We start from the raw sequence: 22,291 nt of genomic DNA, 5'->3' as shown, positions 1-22,291 counted from the left end.
GGGCGCCGGCTGGCCAGGTGGGGACAGTGACGCAGGCTGCGCAGCCAGGTACCTGGGGCGCGCCCCGCCGGCCCCTCCCGCCCGGCACTCGGAGCAGGAGCCGCCTGGCGCGCGCCCTGCCCACCTGGCCGCCCACCTGGTGGGGCCGGAGCGCTGCCGCCTCCTGCAGGGCCGCACAGGAAGTGGGGGGGGCGGGGACAGGGAGGGACCGAGCGGCCGGGACAGAGCTCGGGGCCTGCAGAGCCTGGAGGTGGCCCGGCCCCCGTCGGCCGCCGAGCTCGTAGCTCCGTCCTCCGCCCCACGGCGCAGGTAAGCCTGGGGGACAGGTGACGGGGGAACAGGTGAGCCTGGGAGACAGGTGGGCCTGGGAAGGGACGGGTGAGCGAGGTGGTGGGCATGAGCCTTGGGGAGGGGGCTGGCAAGGCCGAGGGCGCACTTCCTCCCCTTCGCTTTTCCCGCAAGCCCTGCCCCGGGGGCCGCGTCACTCTGCGGCTGCCCGCCTCCGCGGTGGCTGCCCAGCGGGGGCTGTGGGAGGGGACAGAGCCTGGCTGGACCTAGAGCCCCTGACCTCTGACCCCCCCACCCCGCTCCCCTGGGCTTCGGGCGTCCCAGCTCCCTGCTCCTCCCCTCCTTTGAGCCCTAGGGGACACTCCCTCGCCCTGGACTGGACTCGCAGCCAGAGCTCCCACTGGGGCATCAGGGCTGAGATACCCTAGGGAGCCCCAGGACCTTTGAAAAGGCGGGGCAGGGTGCGCACGGAACGACCCTCCCAGCAACCCGGGAGAATCTGCTGCCCAAACCGGCTTTGGCACCAGGAGTAGCAGCCCCAAGAATGAGGACCCCCTCCCCACGCCAAACTGGGAACAAACTCCTCCCCCACTCTGGTAGGCAGACTCGGCAGCAGGGAGGGGTCCTGGCGTGCATCCCATCCCGCTAAGAAGGAGGGGGAAGGGAGGAGGGCGGGGCTCGGCTCCCAAAGCTGTGGGTCCCGCTTACTGCCAGGACGCCTGGCTTAGCTGCCCACCCTCCGTTTCTGCATCCGGGAAGCAAGGATCTTTTTGAGATTTGTGTGGACCTCAGCCCAGCAGCGGGCACGCGGTGGGGGGGCGGCCGGGAGCTCTGCGTCTGACCTGGAGGTGAACAGTCTGCACCTCCTGGTGGCGGCTCAGTGGGCGCTTGTCAGGCCAACCAGTCTACCCTGCACACCTGCTGCCTAGTGCTTAAGGGCGGGGACCCCATGTCCAAATCCCGGCTCTGTGTAACCTGTTACTTAAGCCCCCTGGGCCTCGGTTTCCTGCTCCGTGAAATGGGAGCAGTTAGAGGGTGCTGACTCAGCTGCAGCTGGATCCTCTTCTGGTTACCACCCTGCAGATGCCCATGGGCCGCAGAAGCCAGCATCACATCACGGGCACTGCCCAGGGCTTTCCCAAGCTCTCCTGGCAGGGGGGAGTGAGCTGGCGGAGGCCCCTCCCCCTCCTACCTGGGCACCTGCAGGGGAGGAATCTGTGCAGGGCAGGGGCATCTGTGTTCCACAAGGGCTCTGGTTCCCCAGGGGCTCGGGACAGGGGGTGTCTCTCACCCTACACGGGAGACGCTCTTCACCAACACGAGAGGAAACCAGGTGCAGAGTGAGGTGGCGTGACGTGGCTTGCCGGCGGGGCCCCTGAGATGCCAGTCTGTGCGTGACCCGATGGGCACGGCCACTCCCCGCGGCTGGGTCCTGGAATTCTAGTTTCAGTTTCTGAATGGATCTCAGCTGCCCCTCTCTTTCGCCTGTGGCCATTGTCACTCTCGGGCGACCGGCCGCCTGTACCAGCATCTTTATTTCTAGTGAGAGTCGCCACTCACCCAGCTGGCCCACTGGGGCAGTGATCTGGGTCAGGACAGCGCCTGGCTCCTTGCCCAGCTCTCCGCTGACCGGCAGCCTGACCTCAGCGGGTCACATTCCCTCTGCTCCTGGTTTCCTCACCTAGCAGAGCAGGGAAACGCCTGCCGTCCAGAAGATCCCTGAGGGGCTAGACACACAAGGAGAGAAGGTGTTTAGAGGACACCCGTGGGTCACCTGTCCAGGCTACCTGGCGGAGTCAGGGCTCTGATTTCTTATCCGGAGCTCCTCTGGGGAGACACTGTGTGTGCCAGCCAAGCCTGGCACGGGGGCTGGTTTGTGGGGCGGCTGGATTCAGAGCCGGGAGTGGGGGCCACGGGTGGGCCTGTCTGGGTGGGCACTGCGGGCTGAGCCTGCCGGTGCCCGGAGGCATCATAGGAAGGAGACAGCAGGAGGCTTGCTCGGGGTGGGAGGAGCACGAGGCCTGCCGCTGCCCCTCCCACTGCCAGGCTGTGTCCGGGACTGAGGACGGCCAGGCGGGTCTTCCCAACCTCTAGGGAGGCGGGTGACTCTCCAGTTAGCTGGACCGAGGCTTCTCTACCTCAGTACTGCAGACATTTGTTCCGGATGATTCCTCGTCGTGGGTGGTCCTGGGCCCTGTAGGGTATTGAGCAGTGTCCCTGGGCTCTGCCCACAAGAGGCTGGTAGCTCAGCCCCAGCTGTGACCGCCAAGAATGTCTCCGGGCTCGGCAAAGTGTCCCCCGGGGGGCCAAGCCGCTCCGGTTGAGAGCCCCCAGCTGCCCCCGGCCACCCCGCGGATAGAAGTGTCTGCTACGCGCTGCACGGTTTACGAAGCCAAATCCTGCCCCACGTTCCATGTGACTCCAGTCTGGAACCTGGCCGGGCAGAATTACCCGAACACAAGGCCATCATCGTGGGTCAAGTTTGTCTGAGCAAAGATGGGGTCGTGTGCACGGTGCCAGGGAGGCCGAGCCCCGCCAGGCAGGGGCCCGTCAGCTGGACCTAGAGGGACAGACGTCCCACGGATGGAGGTGTTGTGGTGACGTCACCCAAGGGGTGGCAGGTCCCATACTCGGTGCGGTTTGGGTCCTGGTGGCTGTGAGAGCTGCTGCGACCAGAGCCCCAGGCCCAGGCCAGGAGGGCTGTGTTCTTCAGGGCAGCAGGAGGGACGGTGCAGAGCCTGCCGGGGTCCTGGGAAGCCCATCTGTCAGGAAAAACGAGGGCTCCAGGGCTGCTGGGCTGCAAGGGGCCCTCTGGGCCAGGCCAGCGTGAAATGCAGAGCCAGGGCAGGGCCAAGTGCAACGTAGGACCAGACAGGCTGGGTCGGGTCACCTGAGGTTGCCAGAGACCTCCCCCACCTCCACCTGTGGACTCCCAGCCCCCGCTCCTCCCACCCAAGCCCCGCCTGTCCCTTACCCACCCCTGCACATGTGCTGGGGACACCGGGAAGGGCTGCTTAGTGGCAAAGGGAGAAGCGGTGGTTCCCAGGGCTCAGCCGTAAGGGGCCCTCCCCAGCCCACCCTGAGCAGAAACAGCAGGGCGTCACCCGGGAGGGGGCATAGATGGGTCTAGAAGCTCCTGTGGAGCTGCCCTGGTGGATTCAGCACACCTGGAGCAAAGTACCAAGTGGGCTATAGTTCTCCACATGGAACACCCAGGCCTCTTCAGGAAGACACGGTTCCAGGGAGAGCAGAGCCAGGCAGGTGCCCACGATATCAGCGTTCACACATCAGCTTGCGAATTGAGCCCAACTGTTTGTGGGGACGTAGACAGGAAATCATCCCTGCTCCTGAAGGACGCACAGGCTCGCCAGGGAGACAGAGGGACATACGGACAGCACGCAGCATCGGTGGGGGAGCTTCCCAGGGCTGCCTTTGCTGGGGAGCAGACCTGCCTCTGTGGCTCGAGTGGTCACTGCCGGGTGTCTGGTCTCTCTCTCTCAGTGGCATTGCTGCCCACAGAACATGGCCGCCATTGCGACTGTGCTCTCGGCCCTCCCCTGCACTGGCTGCAGGACACCAGGCAAGGGCCAGCGTCCGGTGAGGCTGCGGGAAGAGATGCTCTTAGAGCCAGTTGGCTGGAGGAGAAGCCTCCAGACATGGACCCTGTGGGGAGTCCCAAAGAGCCTGCCAGGCAGAAGCATGTGTTCATGTGTGTGCGCTCACGTGTGTGCTCACGTGTGTGTGCTCACAGTGCACACGGGTCTCCCACCAGAACACGCCTGTCTCCTAAATGGGAGCCGACAGCTGACTGGGACATTGAAAGAGGATGTGGCATCCGTGAAACAAGAACAGGCTGCTCTGCATAAAGAGCAAGAGAGAGCTCTTCGTGGGACCAGGAAAACAACAATCGTTTGGTGGAAAGGTGGGAATCTCCCACAAAGGGGAACAAGAGATGAAGGAGAAGGAGAGAAGAGGTCAGAAGTGAGGGGTTCTCACTAAAGGCTGTTCCAGAAAGAGACCAGAGCAAACGGAGGTGGGAGAATTTATCAAAGAAATAGCACTGGAAAACACGTGGACCTAAAACAGGTGGGAAGGACGCACAAGCCTGTGGCTCAGGGAGTGAACGTGGATCCGTCGCCGTGCCTGTCCCCATAGGTGGTAAAGCGGAGCAGGGGGGAAGAGAGCCTCCTGTCATGACCAAGGAGGTGAAGTCAGACCGGCGTCGGATGCCTCGTTGGCAGTGAAAGCAGGAAGGCAAGGGAAGAAGGCTTCTCCATTCTGGAAGAAAATAATCTCCAGTGGAACTCTAAAGGCATAAAGAAGACATTTTCAGAGGTCTCCCTCCCTTGATGCTGCCTTGGGAAGGTGCCAGGGGCTGGGCCCCAGCTCAGTGGTGGGGGAGGAAGGAAAGGGAGGGCCAGGATGCCAGGTGGGGGTCAGGGGGCTGAGCTCCTGCCCTGAGAGCCGGGAAGGGAGGGCCTGGGGAGAGAGGACTGATGCTTGGACCCTCTGGAGCACACAATCCAGATGCCCAGGGCGGGGACGCTGGAATGCACGGGGGAAAATTAACCGGAAGAAAGCCAGCCAGTAAACAAGAGAATTATTAACGGGGCCAGGCTAACACAAACACCCACGGGGCATGGCGGAGTGGGGGCGGAGCCTCGTTCACACAGCCCGGGGAGGGTGAGTGATGCCCCAGGCTAGGAGATCTCAAAAGAGCAAGTGGGCTTGTTTAGCAATTGGGGGAACGCTGCAAAGCCAGGAGTGGTGGTTTGTGGGGGACGGGGTGGCGCGGAGGAGGGGACGCCCATCTTGGATGATAAGTCTCTCCTCCCGGTGCTGTTTGACCTTTGAACCTATGCCCAGGTAGCTCTGTGATCAGCTAAGCAGTGGGAGGAAGAAGACAGGGGTCCTGCGACAGCTGCAGCCCCAGGAGTCAGCTCCAGCCGGGCCCGGGTCCTGGAGCTCATGCAAGAGCAGGGCAGTGGCCCACGCCCCTGGCACAGTGCCCCTCCCCTTCAGGCCTGGGTCCCGGGCTGGTGGCGCCCCAGGCCTGTGGGTGCGGCTGCCTTGTTTGGAACCGAGGTCACACCCAGCAAGGGCTGGCCTGACAGGCTCCGTCTGGCACCTTCCGGCTCCGGAAGAGCCTTTGCCCTCTCCTGGGAGAGGACGTGTGCCACTGGCTGGGTCTGGGACCTGGGCTCAGTGGAGGGGACTCAGGCCTGGGGCCTGAGACGGGGAGGAGGGAGAGGAAGGAGGAAGAATGAGGGGATGGGGCGGGCAGGGGTCACGGGCACCACAGTCTCCGTGTTATACAATGTAAACCACCCCCATGGGAAATACACGGTGGCTAGATAAAAGGACTCAGGAGCTGGACGTCTCCTGGATGCCCACTGGGGTGCGTTTGCTTGGCCTGCATAGATGGAAACCTGTAAGAAACCCATTTCTCGGCCAGGCCTGGGTACAGTGCAGCCAAGTTAACACAGGGAGGGCGACCCAGGAAGGTGCAGACCCACCCACGGCTGCCAGCGCCCAGGGAGGCCTGGGGACTCAGAATGTCCCCAGGAATGCGTGGGCCGTCCTCCTGCTGTGGGCGTGGCCAGGGCTCCAGCGGCAGCCCCTCCCTGCAGCCCGGGAGGCTGAGCTGCTCACACCTTCCTGGGATGCTTTTAGCCAGAGAATCTGGGAGCTGGGGCAGCAGAGCAGGGCGGAGGGCGGAGGGCCAGGCCTCTGGGGCCCCCTGAGTTGTTCCCGCTGTGCCGTGATTTAGGCCACCCCATGTGGCCAGACCTTCCCAGCCTCCTGTCAGAGGGATTCCTGGGCTGAAGCTCAGAACCTCCAGGGGGAAGCACCCGGACCCAAGGTGTGTGTGTGAGGTGTGCTCGGGCTGGAACCCGCCGGGTGGGTCCAGGGACAGACAGTGGGTCCCTGGTGGCGCCCACCATCCCAGGCCTGGCCCCCTCCAGCTGCGTGCACCCAGGTGGGAGAGAGCAGGGCGTGCCCTCCCCCGCCACAGAGCTGCTGGATAAACTCCTGGGTCAGCGGTCCTCCCCAGGTCCGCAGGGGAAGTGGCACGGGATGCCGTGGTGTAGCTCTGAGCTGAGGTCCCCTCCCAGCGGGACCACCTGGGCGGGTGACTTAGAATCTTAGTTCTCCATCTGAACAAGGCTTCCACCCTTACCCGGCCCTTGTAATTTTAACGTTCAGAAGTTCTGCATTTATAAGAAGCATGTGAGTGGCGGCTATCCTTGTTCTTATTAAAAGTAAATGGGAAGGAATGAAAGGAGTGAGTTCTCCCCATGTTACGTTTGCGTCGTATGAAGTTCTAAACCTTCAGCCGCTCCTCTCGAGGCTCACAGATAACCTTCTATTCGGCACCGGTGACACCAGAGCCCCTCGGCGGCCAGGTCCCTGTTTAAGCACGACATGGATGAGCTCCCCACCTTTCCCAGCATCCTCAGGAAGCTGGGTACTTATTATTGTACCCATTTTACATATTTGTAAAGCGAGGCCCAGGGTGTAGCAGCTCAGCTCCTGGCTGCGAAGCCAGCCTTTGAGCACCGCATCCTGGCAGCCATACCTCGGGCTCCGGCTGCAGCAGGGCTGCCCTCACCTCTGTCCTTTCCCCCAGGTCCCCGCGGCCACTCAGCATGTCCCAGCAGCACTCGGACAGCTCCTTGGAGGAGAAGCTCCTGGAACACCGCTTCCACTCGGAGCTGCAACTCGACACCGAGGGAAACCCAGCGTCCCGGCTCCCGATGGTCCGGGGCCCCCTGCAAAGCAGGAGCAATGCTGCCTTCCAGCCCGACACCCCGGTGCCCCCGTCGCCGTCCCCTGAGGCCCAGGAGCCCAGGACCATCGTCCTGAGCACGCAGAGCCCGGCAGCCCTCAAGATGGGCACTCAGCAGCTGATCCCCCGGAGCCTGGCTGTGTCCAGCAAGGCTAAGACCCCGGCCCGCCATCAGAGCTTTGGGGCGGCCATGCTCAGCAAAGAGGCTGCCCGGCGGGACCCCCGGCTCCTCCCGGCCCCCAGCTTCTCCCTGGACGACATGGACGTGGACACGGGTCCTGGGGGGATGCTGAGACGAAATCTGAGGAACCAATCCTACCGGGCGGCCATGAAGGGGCTGGGGACCCCCAGCGGTGAGGGCGGCCCCGTCCAGCTCAGCCCCAAGATCCCGGCCCTGGCCGAGGAGCCCAGCCAGCCTCCTGCTCGGTCCACGGCCAGAAATAAGGTAGGGGGCTCGTCTGCCTGGGCAACGGGGCGGGGGCCGTGCCTCAAGGGCCCTCGGGAGCTCGTGGGCAGGGAAGGGGCCCGAACACACCTTCACGTCATCACGCCGCCGCGCACGTTGTGCAGGCTCCTGGGAGGGTTTATTCCAGTTAAGCTCTACAGCCGGGCCGTGAGCAGAGTGTGAATGTCCCCATTTTATAGATGAGGCAGCTGAGGCTCAGGAAGACCGAAGGTGTTAGCCAGGACCCCGGCTCTCAGCCACAGCGGGGAGCGGAGCCCGGGGAGGAACCAGCCCTTCTCTCCAAGTCGCTCTGAGCACGGAGGGGGAGCCAGCCCATCTGAAGGACAGATTTCAGTCATGGCTTTGCAGCATGGACTGGCCTGGAATCTGTCTGCCCGAGGGGCGCCCGTCGGGGACTCAGGAGGGCTTGTGGCAGCTCGGAAGTCGGACGCTGCCCTGCACGCTCTCCCTCCCTGCCCTGCCTGACCGCCGGCTCAGGGCTGTCTGTGCCCACAGGCGCCGTCCCGGTGGGTTCCTCCACCACGGGCTTCTGCCCAGACCATGAGCCCTGGCCCTGATCTGGGGAGAAGCCCAGACCACCTGTCAGAATGCTGGTGACCCAGCGTGCAGAGGGGCAGGGCAGGGAGGACCGCTGTCCTTGGGCTAGAGACACCCCTGGCCTGCGAGGCAGGGCACAGCCTGGACCCCGGCACCTCCACGCCCACCCAGGGCCAGGCCTGCAGGGTCCATTGTTCATTCATGCTTGGTTCATGCGGCCAGCCAACGTTTCCTGAGGCCTCACGCACCCAGTGAGCAGAGGCCCCAGGAGAGCTCCCAGGGTGGTGGGGCCCCGTGGGCTGGGCTGGGGGTGCTCAGGGTGCTGAGAGAGCACAGAGGTGGGGCTCCCCACGAGCTCAGGGCCGGGGGGGGTCAGGAGTCCCGGAAAAGACAGGGTTAAAGTAGAGGTGTGGACACAGGATGGGAGGCAGGTGGAGGACGGGCTGCGGAGACAGCGGGTGCCCGGGCCTGGAGGTGGAAGGGGTGGGGGCGCTGGGGGTGCGGGTGGGCAGCAGGGAGAGCCGGGTGCACCTGGGAGCACCACACATTCCAGACCAGCACGGGGAGTTTCAGGCTCCAACTTATTTCGAGAAGCCAGCTCCCGCTTTCCTGGAACCCGTGCACCTGGGGGTCAGGGGAAACGGTGTCCCAGCCAAGGAAGCGGGCTCTTAGTGGCAACTGGAAGGACCAGGGTATGGGGCCCTGAGAGCCCTGCCCGCCCCCAGTTCACCCCTGCAGCCCCACCAGCAGCTGCTGGGGCCCCGGGCCTGTGCTGGAGCTGGACGCCAACCTGCCAGGCTCTGCTCTTCCTGCCACCCCAGGTCCCGGGCTCGTGGGGCCCCCGTGCGACCCTGGCTCCCACCCCAGTGTCCCTTCTAGCCCATCTCCCAGCCACACCTGTGCTGCCTCGGCTTCCCTCCAGGCCCACCTTCCCGAGCATCTCCTCTCGGCAGCCCTCCTGGGCCTGCCCAGCCCTTGGTCACCTGCCCTGCCTGCTCTGAGCCCCATCCCACCCCGTCCTACCTGCCCTGGCCTCTGCCTCCTTGTGTGGAGCCGACATTTATTAAGCGCCTTCTCCATGCCCAGCAGAGGCCCCTCGTGTTGGGCGTGGCGTCACATGTGGAGGGTCTGGTCTCTGGGCCCAGGTGCAGGGACTGCTGCCCGCTGCCCCTCCTCCCTGCTGACTGCCCGTGTCTCTGGGTCTCTCTGCACAGAAGACGCTGGGGCGGAAACGCGCACACAAGGGCTCCTTCAAGGACGGTGAGTGTGGCCAAGGGGCGCCGTCGGGCGGCGCTGCGGCCGGGCTGGGCCCTGGGGAGGCGGGTCTCACTCGGGCATCCTGGGGGAGACGGAGAACCACGTGCTGGATGGGTTCCCTCTGGGGACTGGAGGGCCTGGTGGCCCGTCTGACCCTGCAGCTCTGATGGGCCTAGAAAGTTCCCTTGGGCCCTGTGCTGTCCCGGGGCGGCGGCAGACAGAGCCTCCACACTCTCCCTCAGCAGGTGGGCCCAGGGCCAGGCAGAGGGCCCTGGGCCTGGGGTGCAGAGACACAGGCCACAGGGACCCAGTGTTAAAGGCTCAGGGGCCGTGGGTGACATCTGGGCTGTGCCTTCAGCCTGCCGAGGGGTGGATGCCAGCAGGACCCCATGGGAGTTGGCGGGTAGGTGCCTGCCCAGCCTGGATGCAGCAGCCAGTGGGTGTAAGGGGCCCCAGCCAGAAAGGGCCCCCTCCCTGCCAGCCCCAACCTCTGTGGACAGCCACAGGTCCGGGCGTGGGGAGGCCTCAGGATTGGGCCTCGTCCCCCAGGACAGCAGCAGTGGCCCCAGGTCTCGGAGCCAGGGCGGGAGGGAGCTGCAAGGAGGGGCTGCCTCAGGGCCGTCCCGAGCCACGCACCCGCCCGGCGGGGCTGCTGAGCGCGTGGCCACTGCAGAGCCGGAGAGCGGGAAACCTCACCTCGGGCCGGGGGGCTCTCAGGAGGTGGCCTGCAGCGCCCTCGGCCGACCTGGGGACGGCCGCTGCCCAGTCCCCTCCCCAAGGCCGTGCAGTTTGGCCCGTGCCACTCTCTGACGTGTTGGCTCAGCCCTGGTCTGAAGGTGCCACATTCTGCACGGGGATGCCACCCCCGCCCTGGGCTCGGCCAGCTCAGCCGCGGGAGCCAGCCGGCCTGAGGGGAGCCTGCCCTGGGGGGCCCTGTACCACCTGACGCTCTCAGGGCCTCCTCGGGAGGACTCAGCGTGTGGGTTCCTGGGGTGCCAGGACCGCTCAGAGCCCCCAGGCCTGCAGGTGACGCACACCCCCTCTCCCCAGATCCCCGGTTCTACCAGGAGATCCGGGAGCGAGGCCTGAACACCATCCACGAGTCCGACGACGACTTACTCGATGAGTCCTCCAGCCCTGAGGAGACCCAAAAGGCGGATGCCTGCATCGTGGTCAAGAGCTACCGGCCCCCCCAGGTCACCTGGAGTCAGCTCCCAGAGGTGGGGCCGGGCTGGCGGGGAGGCCCTTCTCCCGACCCCGTGGGTGGTCCTCCCGGTGAGGGGAGCGGCCTCCTGGAAACGCCCTGTCTGCGCCCAGCTGGCAGGGAGATCTTCCTGGTGCCTCAGAGCTGCCCTGCCCTGCGGGGCCCCGTGGGGGTGGTCGCTGCGGTGGGGAGAGGGGTTAGGGGCGTGTCATCTGTGTGTGTGTGTGACGGTCGTCCCACGGGTGAGCCCCTCACCCTCCCTGAGCTCCCTGCTCAGGCTGACCTGTAGGGACCTGGGGGCACAGGGGACCTCCTCCCAGGGGACTGTGCCCAGAAAGTGCCAGGAGGGTCCGAGTGAGGAGGCCAGAGGGGAGGGGAGAGGCCCGGCCGGAGCTGTGCGCCACTGCCAGGTGCCCCCTCACCTTCCACGCCTGAAAATGGGGCTGGTCCCTGCCCCGCAGGGCTGTGGGTTCCCAGTGGAGCGCGGCTGGGACAGAGGCGCCGGTGCTCCAAGCAGGTACCCAGGGAGGCAGCTCTCGCTACCCCAGGAGGGCGCAGCTGGCCCTGGGGCAGACAGCCTCCTGACGCCGTCCCCTGGGAGCCGAGGGACGGAGCTGCAGTGCGGGCTGTGGGCGCGGGGGCAGCAGGGAGGGGCGTCTGGCTGTTCCTCTGTCTGCGGTACAACAGGCCTCCTCGTTTGCATCCCGTGGGGCAGGAGAGGGGCCGAGGCACCGTGACCGCCCACCGAGATCCAGGACACTGCATGCCATGGGGCCGCCGGCCAGGGAGGGCCCAGGACGGGGCGGGGTTAGGGCAGGCAGACGGAAAGTTCCGGAAGCGCACGTGTGTTCCCACCCGCCAGGCGCCAGCTGCGTGCCCGGAGGTGCATGTGCGCGACCTCCCGGGTCAGGGGTGGGATCCAGGACGGTTTATCCTAGAAATGCTGCCGGAGGTTCTGCTCCCGTCACCTGAGCTCAGGCGTCTCGGCCGAGCCTCTGGGTCCGAGGACGCGTAGGATTTACCTTCCCAGCTCAGGCATTGCTGGCAGCCTCCGCCCAGCCCGCTGGGGAGGGGAGCACGAATCGGGTGGCCCTGGTCCTGCAGAGGGTCGCCCCCGGCAGGCTCTGCAGGCACTCGGCGGGCATACTGTGGCCGAGTGAGCCACGCTCCAGCCGGGGCAGCCAGGGGTCAAGGGGCCTGAGGGGTGGAGAGCGGGGCAGTGCGCCATGCTGGAACGGTGTCACCCCTACCTCCGGGCAGGGTGCTCGCTCACCTGGCCCAGGTGTGCCTGAGTCGTGGCCCTGTGCTCAGCACGCCCCTCAGCTTTCCCGGGTGCTTCTGAGTCTCTCCACCACCTCCCAGCCCCCGGCAGCTCTTTGGGACAGAGCCCCCGTCCCATCCCTGGAGAGGCCTTTCCCTCCGGACACCCATGCCCTTCCTCGGCTGCCCCAGGGCCCCTCTGAGGGGGGCGGTGTCCTTGGAGAAGAGAGACCTGGGTGAGGGGACCGAGCAGCAACAGGCCAGCTCGGCGGTCCAGGTGCCCCACGAGGTGCAGCTCCGCCCGGCCAGCCCGGCATCTCTGGCTCCGTGCTGGCTCTGGCCCGGTGGCAGGATGAGCTTCCGGTGACTCGAGCCCGTGCCGTCCTCAGGTGGTGGAGTCGGGCATCCTGGACAAGCTGCCCGCCGAGGAGCACGAGAGGCAGGAGGTGAGGGGTGGGCTGGGGGCGTGGCCCTGCTTCTGACACGCCGGTGGAGGGCGCGGGGACCACAGCCCTGGTGACGTCGCCCACTGGCCCATTGGCTGCCTCCCGGTACCCAGCGATGGCTGATGCCCTGGCTGGGGTGGGGCTGGGGGGGCTACCGTTACCCACTTTCCGGGCGAGGGTGGGAGCCCTTGCCAGTGCCACAGCTCATCAGTGCCCGAGCCAGAGTGCAAGCCCAGGACTCGGGCTCATGTCCCCACGGCCGCGCTGACGGCCCCAGCCTGTGTCCTGTCCAGGGGGCCCGAGTCCCGACCTGCCCCCTGCCCCCCAATCATCTCCCCGCGGCCTGAGCACTGGTCACCCGTGCACCCGGGCCAGGCCCCGTGTGTGGCAGGGCAGCTCCAGGCAGGGCCTGGCGGGCGCAGCTGCCCCAACGTCCGCTCTGCTCTCGCCCCAGGCCATCTTCGAGATCCTCATATCCGAGTTCTCGTACCAGCACAGCCTCGGCATCCTGGTGGCCGAGTTCCTGCAGTCCCGGGAGCTGCGGGCGACCATGACCCAGACAGAGCACCACCACCTCTTCTCCAACATCACCGACGTGCTGAGCGCCAGCCAGAGGTCAGGCCCGGGCCCAGCCCGTCGGCCCAGCACCCGATGGCGCAGGCTCTCGAGGGTGGGGAGGCTGGGGCTCTGGGTGACCCCGGTCTGCGAGTGCAGATGGATGGCCTGGAGCAGCCCTGGGAGCAGGGAGCACGAGAACCTTACGGGGCCCGCGGCCACCAAGAGCTGGCCCTGGGGACGTGCAAGCACAGAGGGCCAGTGACGAGGCGTGAGGTGCCCGCGGGACGGAGCAGGCTAGAGGCGGCCTTGAGTTGCAGCCCCGGGTCGTGTTCCGGGCCGAGGTGTTTGGTGCCTGGCCCAGGGCTCTGGTTGCAGGGCCAGAAGGTGGAGGAGGGGCCGGGTGTGTAGCTGCAGGCCTGCCAGGGCCTCTGTGTGTGTGTGTGTTCATGTGCATGCATGTGTGGCAGCAAGTGTGTGTGTGTGTGCGTGTGTGTGTGTTTACTCCCATGGAGGGCGAGGTCCAGGTAGCACCTGTGTGGGTCCAGCCCCTCACTGCCCTGCACCCTAGGCGACCCCATAACACCCTGTGGCGTCACCCTGAGCCTCAGCGTCCCCTCCCTAACCTGAGGGGGTGGGTCCCATTCCTGCCCCCTTGCAGACTGGGGTGAGGCATATGGGAGACGATCAGGTGTCAGACCCCAATCACCTGCAAGGAGCAGAACCCCTGCCCCTGCCTTGCACCGGGCAGAGGCAGCCGGGGCTCCAGGCGGCTCCCGGCAATTCTGACCCAAGTCCCAGGGAATCCAGTCAAAGTGGCAAATTTTTTGTCCTACCGTCTGCTCCCCACGATGCTGGCTAGAGTCTGCGAGACTCTAGCAGGAAGTGGCCTTGGATCTGGCCATGGGTGTGTGCCCAGTTATTTCAGGTTTAGGAGCTGATCTGTCCTGGGGTTTTCCCAGGGGGGCCCTAGCAGCTGACCCCCCCAGCACCTGGTGTGGGTGCCTCTGGGAGCCTTGCTCTGTGCGTGTGCGTGTGCGCATGTGTGCGCTCACGCGTGCAGGGCCACGGACAGCCCAGCAGCCCTTGGGCCTCACGTCGCTCCCACAGGTTCTTCGAGGACCTGGAGAAGCGGCACAGGGCGCAGGTGTGCGTGGAGGACGTCAGTGACATCCTGGAAGAGCACGCCGAGCGGCACTTCCACCCCTACGTCTCCTACTGCTCCAACGAGGTCTACCAGCAGCGCGCCCTGCAGCAGCTGACGTGAGCCGGCCCCGGGGCCCGGGACGGGGCCGGCGGGGGTGGCCTCGGGAGGCTCCGGCCCCTTGCCGCGGGGCACGTTGCTGCTCGCAGCCCGGCTTCTGCAGCTTCCGCCCGATTTCTCCTGATGGACTGGCCTCGCCTCGCGCCGCGGCTGAGAACCCCTTTCTCTGTTGCAGAAGCAGCAGCGCTGCCTTCCGAGAGGCCCTGAGGGAGATCGAGCAACGGCCCGCGTGCGGGGGTCTGCCCATGATCTCCTTCCTGATCCTGCCCATGCAGAGGGTGACCCGGCTGCCCCTGCTGACGGACGTGAGTGCACAGGGAGGTGGCCCGGGGTCCATCTGCAGGCAGAGAGCATTGCTCCCTCCTGATCTTCTCCCCCCGCTCTGTCTGTTATGTATGGTCGTGAGGACAATTACAGGACGGCTTTAATGGCCACAGTGGCTGTGGCCGCTGTCAGCAGCACCGCCCGTGGAACTCCCTCTGCCGGCAGCTGCTCCAGCACTTGCTGGATTCTGTTCATCTGCTTGATGGTTACGGGGTTCATTCGTGTCCTGAGTCTGATCCGGTGTCGCCCAGACCCCTGCCGAGCATCGGTCAGGGTTGTTGCTTCCCCCTACCCTCGGCCAGTTGTCCTGGGCGTGGGCCTGGGGTGACCCAGGCACCGTCACCGTCCCCGTTTTGTGGACAGAGGGGCTCCGAGGGGCTTCCTGGAGTGGCTTGTGCTCTGAGATGCCAGCTCATGGGGCAGCGGGCCTTGTGGGGTGAAAGGTACACGTACACACAGGCACACAAGAGCCCGCACATGGCAGGAGCCCAGCTGAGCTCTCAGAGGCAGCATGTGGCCCGTGCAGGGCGGGTCAGCATCCCAGGCAGACAGGATATCAGACCCTCCGGGCCCTCGGGGAAGTGGAGAAATAGAGGCTTCAGGGGCGTCCCAGGCTGGAGCACCACAGCCAAGAACCGAAGGGGTGGGGCCTGGGTGCCCCCCGGGGTCTGGCGTTGGTAGGGGAGCCCCTGCCCCAGGCAGGCCCCTGAGCCGGGGTGCAGAAGGCTGCGTGTGGCTTCTCACGTCTGGTCTCTTCCTGCAGACACTCTGCCTCAAGACTCAGGGCCACCCCGAGAGATACAAGGCCGCCAGCCGTGCACTCAAGGCCATCAGCAAGGTGAGGGGTCCAGGGTAGGGGGGGCGGCGCCCAGCCCCAGCCCAGCCCCGAGCTCTGTCCCCACGCCCACCCGTCGGCAGAGACCCTGAAGGCGGGGCAGAGAGGGTCTCCAGACGGTCCCTCGCAAGCTCCTCACGGTGCCGGTGGGGAAACTGAGGCTCAGAGAGAGGGCCGCTCACACAGTCGCTGAGCCCGGGGCGGGGCAGGGACCAGGACAGCCGTGAGGGCCGCTGCCGCGGGGGGCCAGGCTCGGCTGGACGGGGCGGGCGTGGGGTCTGGCGCCGGCTGTGGGCCGGCCCTCAGCACTTGCTCTCGCGTGCGCGCCCGGTAGCTGGTGAAGCAGTGCAACGAGGGGGCCCACCGGATGGAGCGCATGGAGCAGATGTACACGCTGCACACGCAGCTGGACTTCAGCAAGGTCAAGGTAGGTGGGCCCCAGCGGCCCCCGACTGTCCCCCGGCCCGGCTCTGTGTGCGGTCGGGGGTCAGCGCCCCCCAGCGTGCAGGCTGGAGAGAGGCCTCTGGGGCGACCCCCTGCCCCCCGCCGGTGAAGCCCAGGGCTGGGCCTCCGCCTCGACCTCTCCAGGCCTCTTCCCACCTGAGAGCGTGCTCCTCGGCCTCAGGTCTCAGCTGCACCGCCCCCTTGCCTGCGGTGGGTCTGCAGCGGCAGAGGGCAGACCCCGGGGCCGGTGACGGGGAGCCAGTGGCAGGCCCAGTGGCAGGGCTCAGCCTGGGCCCAGGCTCCTCGTCAGCTGTGCTGGGAGCGGGGGCTGGACGACCTCAGGGCCAGCTCAGGCTTCCTGCTGGGGCCAGGATGGGTCTGTTGGTCCTGGGGGCGGGGGTCTAGGCAGCCTACAGCTCCACCCAAGCAAGCAGAGCTCAGACCTCTGCCCACACGGCTCCCCACCATCCCACAGACTAGCCCATCCTTGTGCCGTCCAGGCGCTGCCCCAGCAGCAACTCTCTGGAATCGGGGCCTGGAGGCAGCCTCTGCCCCGCCCCACTGCCCTGGCTCTCCCCTCCCCCCACGGCCTGGCTGCAGCAGACCCCTGTGGGCATGCGGGGGGGCAGGAGACTCGGAGGGTCCCTGGGGCAGCTCTGTGGGCCCGGCCCCAGCTTATCATCAGTCAGGCTGAGCTGCTGACCTCTAGTCCCCAGAGGCGGCCGGCAGGCCGGAGCCGATGGGAACCAGTGCCGTGGGCGGGGCCGGAGGCCGAGCAGGGAGGGCACAGAGGCTCCGACAAGGGCCGCAGGCTCCTTGGGGTGAGTCAGGGTGGCTTCACAGAGGAGGCGTTTGGGTGATGACGGCCACGGACCCACTGAGCCCACACCCTTGGCCGGGGTCGTGAGCCTCTCGGCCGGGCAGCAGATGTCACGTTTGGGGTGAAGTACACCCCCAACCAGAGCAAAGACCCAACCCTGGGCCTGGCTGACCCCTGAGCGGGCCTCTCACCCCTCTACCCCCACGTCTCGAAACTGGAGGGCATGAGGGCAGGAGAGCAGCTGGCCCAGGTGGGGGTGCGGGGGCTCAGAGCCCCAGGAGGGGTGAAGTGTCCGGTGGGGCGTGTCAGGGGGGCAGAGGCTGGTGGGCAGGGCCTCCTGGCTCCGTCCCCACCAAGCCTGCCCTGCCTGCCCCTCCACTTCCGGCTTGACAGGCCAGAGCGCCAGCCTTGCTGGCGGAAGGCTGTCTGAGCACCGGCCATGGCGACATGGGACCCATGTGGCGGAGGCAGGGGTGTCTGCCTTAGCCGGGCCTGTTCTCTGGGCCGCGGAAGGGGAGGGAGCTCCGTTTGCAGCAGAGGCCCCTGGATGCCAGAGGTGGCCCCGCAGATCAGGGGTTCCTCACAGCCTGCGTAGAAGCAGCCATCCGAGCCCCCTGCTTGGTGTGAGGCGGGCCAGGAGGCTTCCCCAGAGCAGCCTTCGTCCCCTGGTTTGAGGGGAGCCCTCGGTAGGTGCCCTGTGGGCCCCTGGGCCCGGCTGGAAGCAGGGCAGGCCTGTCCTAGGTTGCTGCGCAAGGTCTGGGCCCGGGCCAGGCACAGAGCAGCCGCCCCCTGAGCTCCTGTCCGCGGCCTGAACAGCCCTTTGTCTGAGGCCTGGACAGTCACACTCCCTTCCTCGGTGCAGCCCAGGGAGGCCTGGTCACCCCCTTCCCAGAGGCAGGGCTCAGTCCCCATGGCTGCACATCCCTGCCGCCCCCCCGGGACTCACCCCTGTCCCCGCTCTGCCCCCAGTCCCTCCCGCTGATCTCTGCTTCCCGCTGGCTGCTGAAGCGCGGGGAGCTCTTCGTGGTGGAAGAAACCGGGCTTTTCCGAAAACTCTCCAGCCGGCCGACATGCTACCTGTTCCTGTTCAACGACGTCCTCGTGGTCACCAAGAAGAAGAGGTGGGCCCCGCCTGTGGTCGCCAGGCTGCATGGCCTTGTGACGGGGAGCAGGCAGCAGCCGTGGCCTTGGAGCTGGGGAGGTGGGCTGGGGCCAGCTCTCGAGAGCATCCTTCCGGCTGACTGGCCCTCGGGCTGCCCACAGACCTCTGCAGCATCTGGCCGACCGCCTGTCTCCCTGCAGTGAGGACAGCTTCGTGGTCCAGGACTACGCCCAGCTGGACCACATCCAGGTCCAGAAGATGGAGCCCTCGGAGGCCTCTCTGCCGGGGGGCGGCAACCGCAGCTCCTTCGTACCGCACACCTTCCAGCTGACCCTGCTGCACAACAGTGAGGGCCGCCAGGAGAAGATCCTGCTATCCTCCGACTCAGCGTAAGATGGGAGGGCTCTGCGGGGGTGATCCTGAGACCTCCGTGGGGACGGGATGCCTGATCCAGGGTTCCGGGCACCGCACTGTGCCAGGGATGGCCTAGTCCTTAAGCAGTTCACACTCCCGGGAGGGGGACACGCCAGCTGCAAAATACGTGGCTGAACTGTCCTGTATGTCCAAGGAGAAACAAGGCAGGGGAGGGAGCACTGGGTGGGGGCCCTGGGGAGGGGCCTGCGGCAGAGGCACGGCAGTGCAAAGACCGTGAGGCAGGAGGCCCCTGCCAGGAGGACAGTGGGGCTGGAGCACAGGGTGGGGGCCATGCAGGGCAGTGAGGGCAGACGGTGGGGGAACCAGCGCACAGAAAGGTGCTGGCTGGGTCTCCATGCTTCCTCCAGCACGGCCCCCTTTCCAGGTGGGAAGCTGAGGCTGAGCGCTGCTAACAGCAAGCTGACGGGGCAGGGCGCTTGGGGTCCAGCGCCAGGAAGCAGGGCAGCCTGAGCCCTGTGGGTGCAGCCGCCGCCCGACTCCATGTCCCTGGCCAGATGTGACTCGGGGTCAGCCTGCCTGGGGGAGGCCTGCCTGCCGCTCCTTCCCGAGCCTGTGACTTCCTGCGCCTCGGCCCCCAGCGCAATGGGTCAGGGAGACCAGAGGGGCCACCCACTTACACCTCCAGCTCCCGGCCGGCTCACAAAGTGTGCCCGGGCAGCGTAATCCTTCATCCCACTGCCTTCCCACCTCGAAGGCTGTGGGGGGCTCAGGGACACCCCGACCCTCCCACCGTGCCACACTGGGTGGGGAGTGTGAAGCAAAGGTCGTCAGCTCGGGCCTCGCTCATGTGCGCTCTGCCCCCAGGAGTGACCGCGCGCGGTGGATCACAGCACTCACGCACTGGGAGAGGCGGCAGCCAGACCCCACTAACAAAGGAGGTAAGCGCCTGCCCCCCCAAACACGGCAGGGCTCACAACCCCTTCCCGGCCCTGGGGTGGGGGGTGGGCCTGAAGGGGAGAGGTGCTGTCCAGCCCTCTGTCCACCCCACAGCCTGCCCCCAGGGTGACCTGCCAGGTAAGGGGCCCCAGCCCCAGGCACGTGTGTGTCTATCTGCACGCACAGGCCCAGCGCTGTCTCAGGGCCTCATCCTCCCTGTTGCTCAGTAGCTGGGGAAACTGAGGCCAAGGAGCTGGAGTGGGCTGGCCCCTTAGAAGCTGGGTGCACCCTCTGCTGGTGCTGGGCATTTGGGCCCTGAAAGTGGGAGCAGCAGGTCCTGCAGCCTCTGGAGGGGTCCCAGCTTTAGCCGGAGGGAAGCTGCCACGTGACCGTGTGCTGGGACACCTGGGGGCCCCTGGGCCCCACCGAGACCAAGCCACAGGGGGTGTGTTGGGACTGGAGCCCATCCCCTCCCTGGAATAGTCCTGCTCCTGAGGCCTGCCCTCCCTGCCAGACCTGCTCCAGGTGGAGATCACCAAGGCCTACTTGGCCAAGCAGGCGGACGAGATCACACTGCAGCAGGCAGATGTGGTCCTGGTCCTGGAGCAAGAGGACGGTGAGCACAGGGGATGGGCCTGGGGGATGCACGTGGGGCAGGTGGGAGGGGCCGGGCAGACCAGTGCTGAGTGAGAGCCTGGGGGCCCCAGCAAGGGTCCAGAGCACACTGGCATGGTCAGCTGCCCTGAGAGCCCCCACCCCGGAAGTAGGCATGTACTCACAGTGGGCCTGATTCCAGGGCCCCCTTCAGTACCCTCCCTCAAGGACGTCTCAAATGTCCCCGAGTTGCAGGACCAGAAGTGGGTTCTTGGTCACTCTGTATCCTAAGCGGGAGGGTGGCCCCTGCAAGTACCTGCACAGGACGGAGCGAGCTGGCTGGCGTGAGCTCAGCCCCTGAGCCCAGTGTTGGGGCCGAGCACCTGATGGAAGACCAGGTGCCCACGTGACCTGGGGCAAGACGGGGAGGGGGGTCTGCTCCGAGGGATGCCTGGCCCTGGCGTCTTCTGGAACAGCAGCTCCGAGGGGGAGCCGACACAGGGGCCCCTGCCTGGTGCCCAGGAGCCTGCTCTCACCTGCCCCGGGTCTGGGTCCAGGATGGCTCTATGGCGAGAGGCTGCGGGATGGAGAGACGGGCTGGTTCCCTGAGGACTTAGCCCGGAGCATCACGAGCCGCGTGGCCGTGGAGGGCAACATGCGCAGGATGGAGCGGCTGCGGGTGGAGACGGACGTGTAGCCGGACCTGCCGGCACCTCGCCAGGCCAGGCTGCGGCCATGCAGCGTTGGTCCACACTCCAGCAAGTGGAGTCCATCCCCAGGGAGCGCAGAGGGCTTGCCCCCAGGGCCTGAAAGCTCCCTGGCCTCCCAAGGCCCCATGGGCTGCAGCGCAGGCTCCGGACACTTCCAAGGAGGAAGGCCATACGCCCTCAGGAGGGGCATCCTCCCGGCAAGCTCAGGAGCCGTGCCAGCCCTGACCCCAGGCTGCGTCCCTGGGAGGAGCCCAGCCAGGCCTGCTTGCTGGCCACGCCGTCCCCCAGCTCCTGGCTGCCCCGCCCTGCTCCCCGTGCACCCACAGGGCAGTTATGCCGTGGGCCAGTGATCGAGGCGGATGGCCCTCAGAAGAGCGTGGGTGGCCTGGAGGGCTCGCCCTCCTGCACCCCTCCTGCCCCAGCCTTGAGTACCCAGGGCTGCCCCATGTTCCCAGAGGAGAACCAGCTGCCGGCAGGTGACCCTGCAGGGCCAGCACTGGAATTGTGACTTTGAGACATTAAAGTACTTCTTTAACACCTGGATTTGCACATTTCTGAGCCCCAGTGAAGGCCACACCAGTCCCTGAGAAATTCCCAACGTGCTGTGGGCGGGACTGGTCCCCCCCCCGTGTGGTCACCTGTACTGGGCCCCCATTCATGGTCACCCTGTGTTAGTCCTTGGGCCTGCCACACCTGTCCACCTGGAGCGTCATGGGCAAGCCCATCCCCATGAAGCCCCTTGAGGCTGAGCCTGGCCGGTGGGGCTGGGGGACTCGGGGACATGGCAGAGGCTGTGGGAACCCCTCTGCGGTGTCCTCTCATCCCTCACCTCCCAGCTGGTCTGCTCCCCGAGGATTCCCTGGGACATGCAGGTGGGGAGAGGCAGGCTGGCCTGGCCTCTGAGCTGGGGAAGAAGGGTCTTGCTTCCCAGGAGAGGGTGATGGCCACCTGGGTGGCAGGGCGCTGCTGGGCCAGGTGCGAGGAGGACAGGTCTGCTCCCCCAGGAAGCCCCCCCTGCTAGCCCTCCCAATTCCCACACCCATGCCTGTTGCCCTTCTTGCTCAGGCAGTGCTGTCCTTGGGGTGGGGCTCCCAGCATTCTCCTGACAATCTACTGGGGCCCTGTCTTCCTTTGAAAGCTGGGGTGTGGCTCCCCACCCGCTGACCAGAATTGGGTGACTGGGGAGCCCAGCCCTCTGTCCCTTCCATCCCTGGGGCTGGCTGCAGGAGGAAGTGGAGGAGTGCGCCGGGCCAGGGGGAGGGGACTGGGTGGGGGTGGAGCTTATCCCAGCCCCGCCCACTGAACCAGGTGGTGGAGGGGTTCAGCACCAGAAGGGAGGGGCAGCTCCTCCCTTTAACGTCCAAGGTGACCTCCATGGCCTGGGGCAGCTGGAAGGAACATCCTGGGCGTGTGCTCTGCAGGGTGGGGGGATGGCGCGGGGCCAGGCTCAGTGAAAGAGGCATGATCTGAGGGGTGGGGTCACCAGAGAGCAGGCCCAGCTCCTCCTACTTCCTGGACAGGTGGAAATCTGGGGCCTGCATTTTCCCACCTGTGAGCTAAGTCCTGCTCTTTTCCTGGAGCTGCTGTGGGGCAAGCTGGTGACCAGGGTGAGGGGCAGGTGTGTGTTTGGTGTGTGTGTGTGCACGTGTGTGCGTGCCCTGGGCAGGAGCAGGTGGGCAGCATCGGTGTGTAAGCCCAGCTGCCTGCAGCCGGCCTATTCCTTCTCACCACTGACCCCTGACTCTCGGGGAGGGCAGGCCAGCCCACCGCCCTTCGGTTGCCAGGTACGTTTTCAGTTAATTGGAAAAGCCCTGGGTCAAGTCCTTGCTCTAGTCACCCGGGGTCAGCGACCTCAGCTCAGTTTTCTTCTGCAAAGTGGATGCAGGCCCTCTACCTCGGAGGCAGAGATTAAGAATGCTTAGCCTGGAGGAAGGACATCCCGGGACCCTGGGGAGGGGCCATCACTGGAGACGGGGCTGCTGGTGGCTGGGTCCACCTGGGGAGGCCCGGACCAGGCCAGCTCGGGACAAAAACCCTCCCAGCAGAATCGGGAAGCACAGGGCCCCAGCTGCGGTGAGGCCTGG

At 66.3% G+C, this 22,291-nt stretch overlaps 1 protein-coding gene across 10 annotated transcripts; it reads left to right on the top strand.

Annotated features, from left to right (window-relative positions):
- The first annotated feature begins 22 nt into the window (after window positions 1-22).
- On the top strand, window positions 23-20,744 carry ARHGEF16 (Rho guanine nucleotide exchange factor 16). Of its 10 annotated transcripts, XM_033844727.2 has the most exons (16): window positions 173-309; window positions 613-884; window positions 6,920-7,523; window positions 9,296-9,341; window positions 10,389-10,558; window positions 12,192-12,248; window positions 12,703-12,863; window positions 13,914-14,066; window positions 14,243-14,372; window positions 15,155-15,229; window positions 15,561-15,653; window positions 17,460-17,611; window positions 17,754-17,981; window positions 18,832-18,905; window positions 19,418-19,519; window positions 19,753-20,048. In XM_033844727.2, exons 3-16 carry the CDS (start codon window positions 6,939-6,941, stop codon window positions 19,905-19,907), a joined length of 2,181 nt encoding a protein of 726 aa, XP_033700618.1. In that variant the 5' UTR covers window positions 173-309; window positions 613-884; window positions 6,920-6,938; the 3' UTR covers window positions 19,908-20,048. The 10 variants fall into 10 exon arrangements, with proteins under 10 accessions (XP_033700650.1, XP_033700675.1, XP_033700641.1 ...); XM_033844759.2 differs by lacking the exon at window positions 613-884 and having other exon boundaries at window positions 23-309; window positions 19,387-19,519; XM_033844750.2 differs by lacking the exon at window positions 613-884 and having other exon boundaries at window positions 25-309; window positions 9,299-9,341.
- The last annotated feature ends 1,547 nt before the right edge of the window (window positions 20,745-22,291 follow it).

This window comes from Tursiops truncatus, chromosome 1 (genome assembly GCF_011762595.2).
Source record: "Tursiops truncatus isolate mTurTru1 chromosome 1, mTurTru1.mat.Y, whole genome shotgun sequence".
NCBI classification, from domain to species: Eukaryota; Metazoa; Chordata; class Mammalia; order Artiodactyla; family Delphinidae; genus Tursiops; species Tursiops truncatus.
This window is presented reverse-complemented; position numbering and strand designations above follow the sequence as displayed.

Bases quoted from the DNA above. Each gene is read 5' to 3' on its own strand.
- ARHGEF16 (XM_033844718.2), top strand. From the start codon at position 6,939: ATGTCCCAGCAGCACTCGGACAGCTCCTTGGAGGAGAAGCTCCTGGAA. The intron at 10,559-12,191 runs GTGGGGCCGGGC...TGCCGTCCTCAG, and splicing joins CCTGGAGTCAGCTCCCAGAG to GTGGTGGAGTCGGGCATCCT. The intron at 12,864-13,913 runs GTCAGGCCCGGG...TCGCTCCCACAG, and splicing joins GTGCTGAGCGCCAGCCAGAG to GTTCTTCGAGGACCTGGAGA.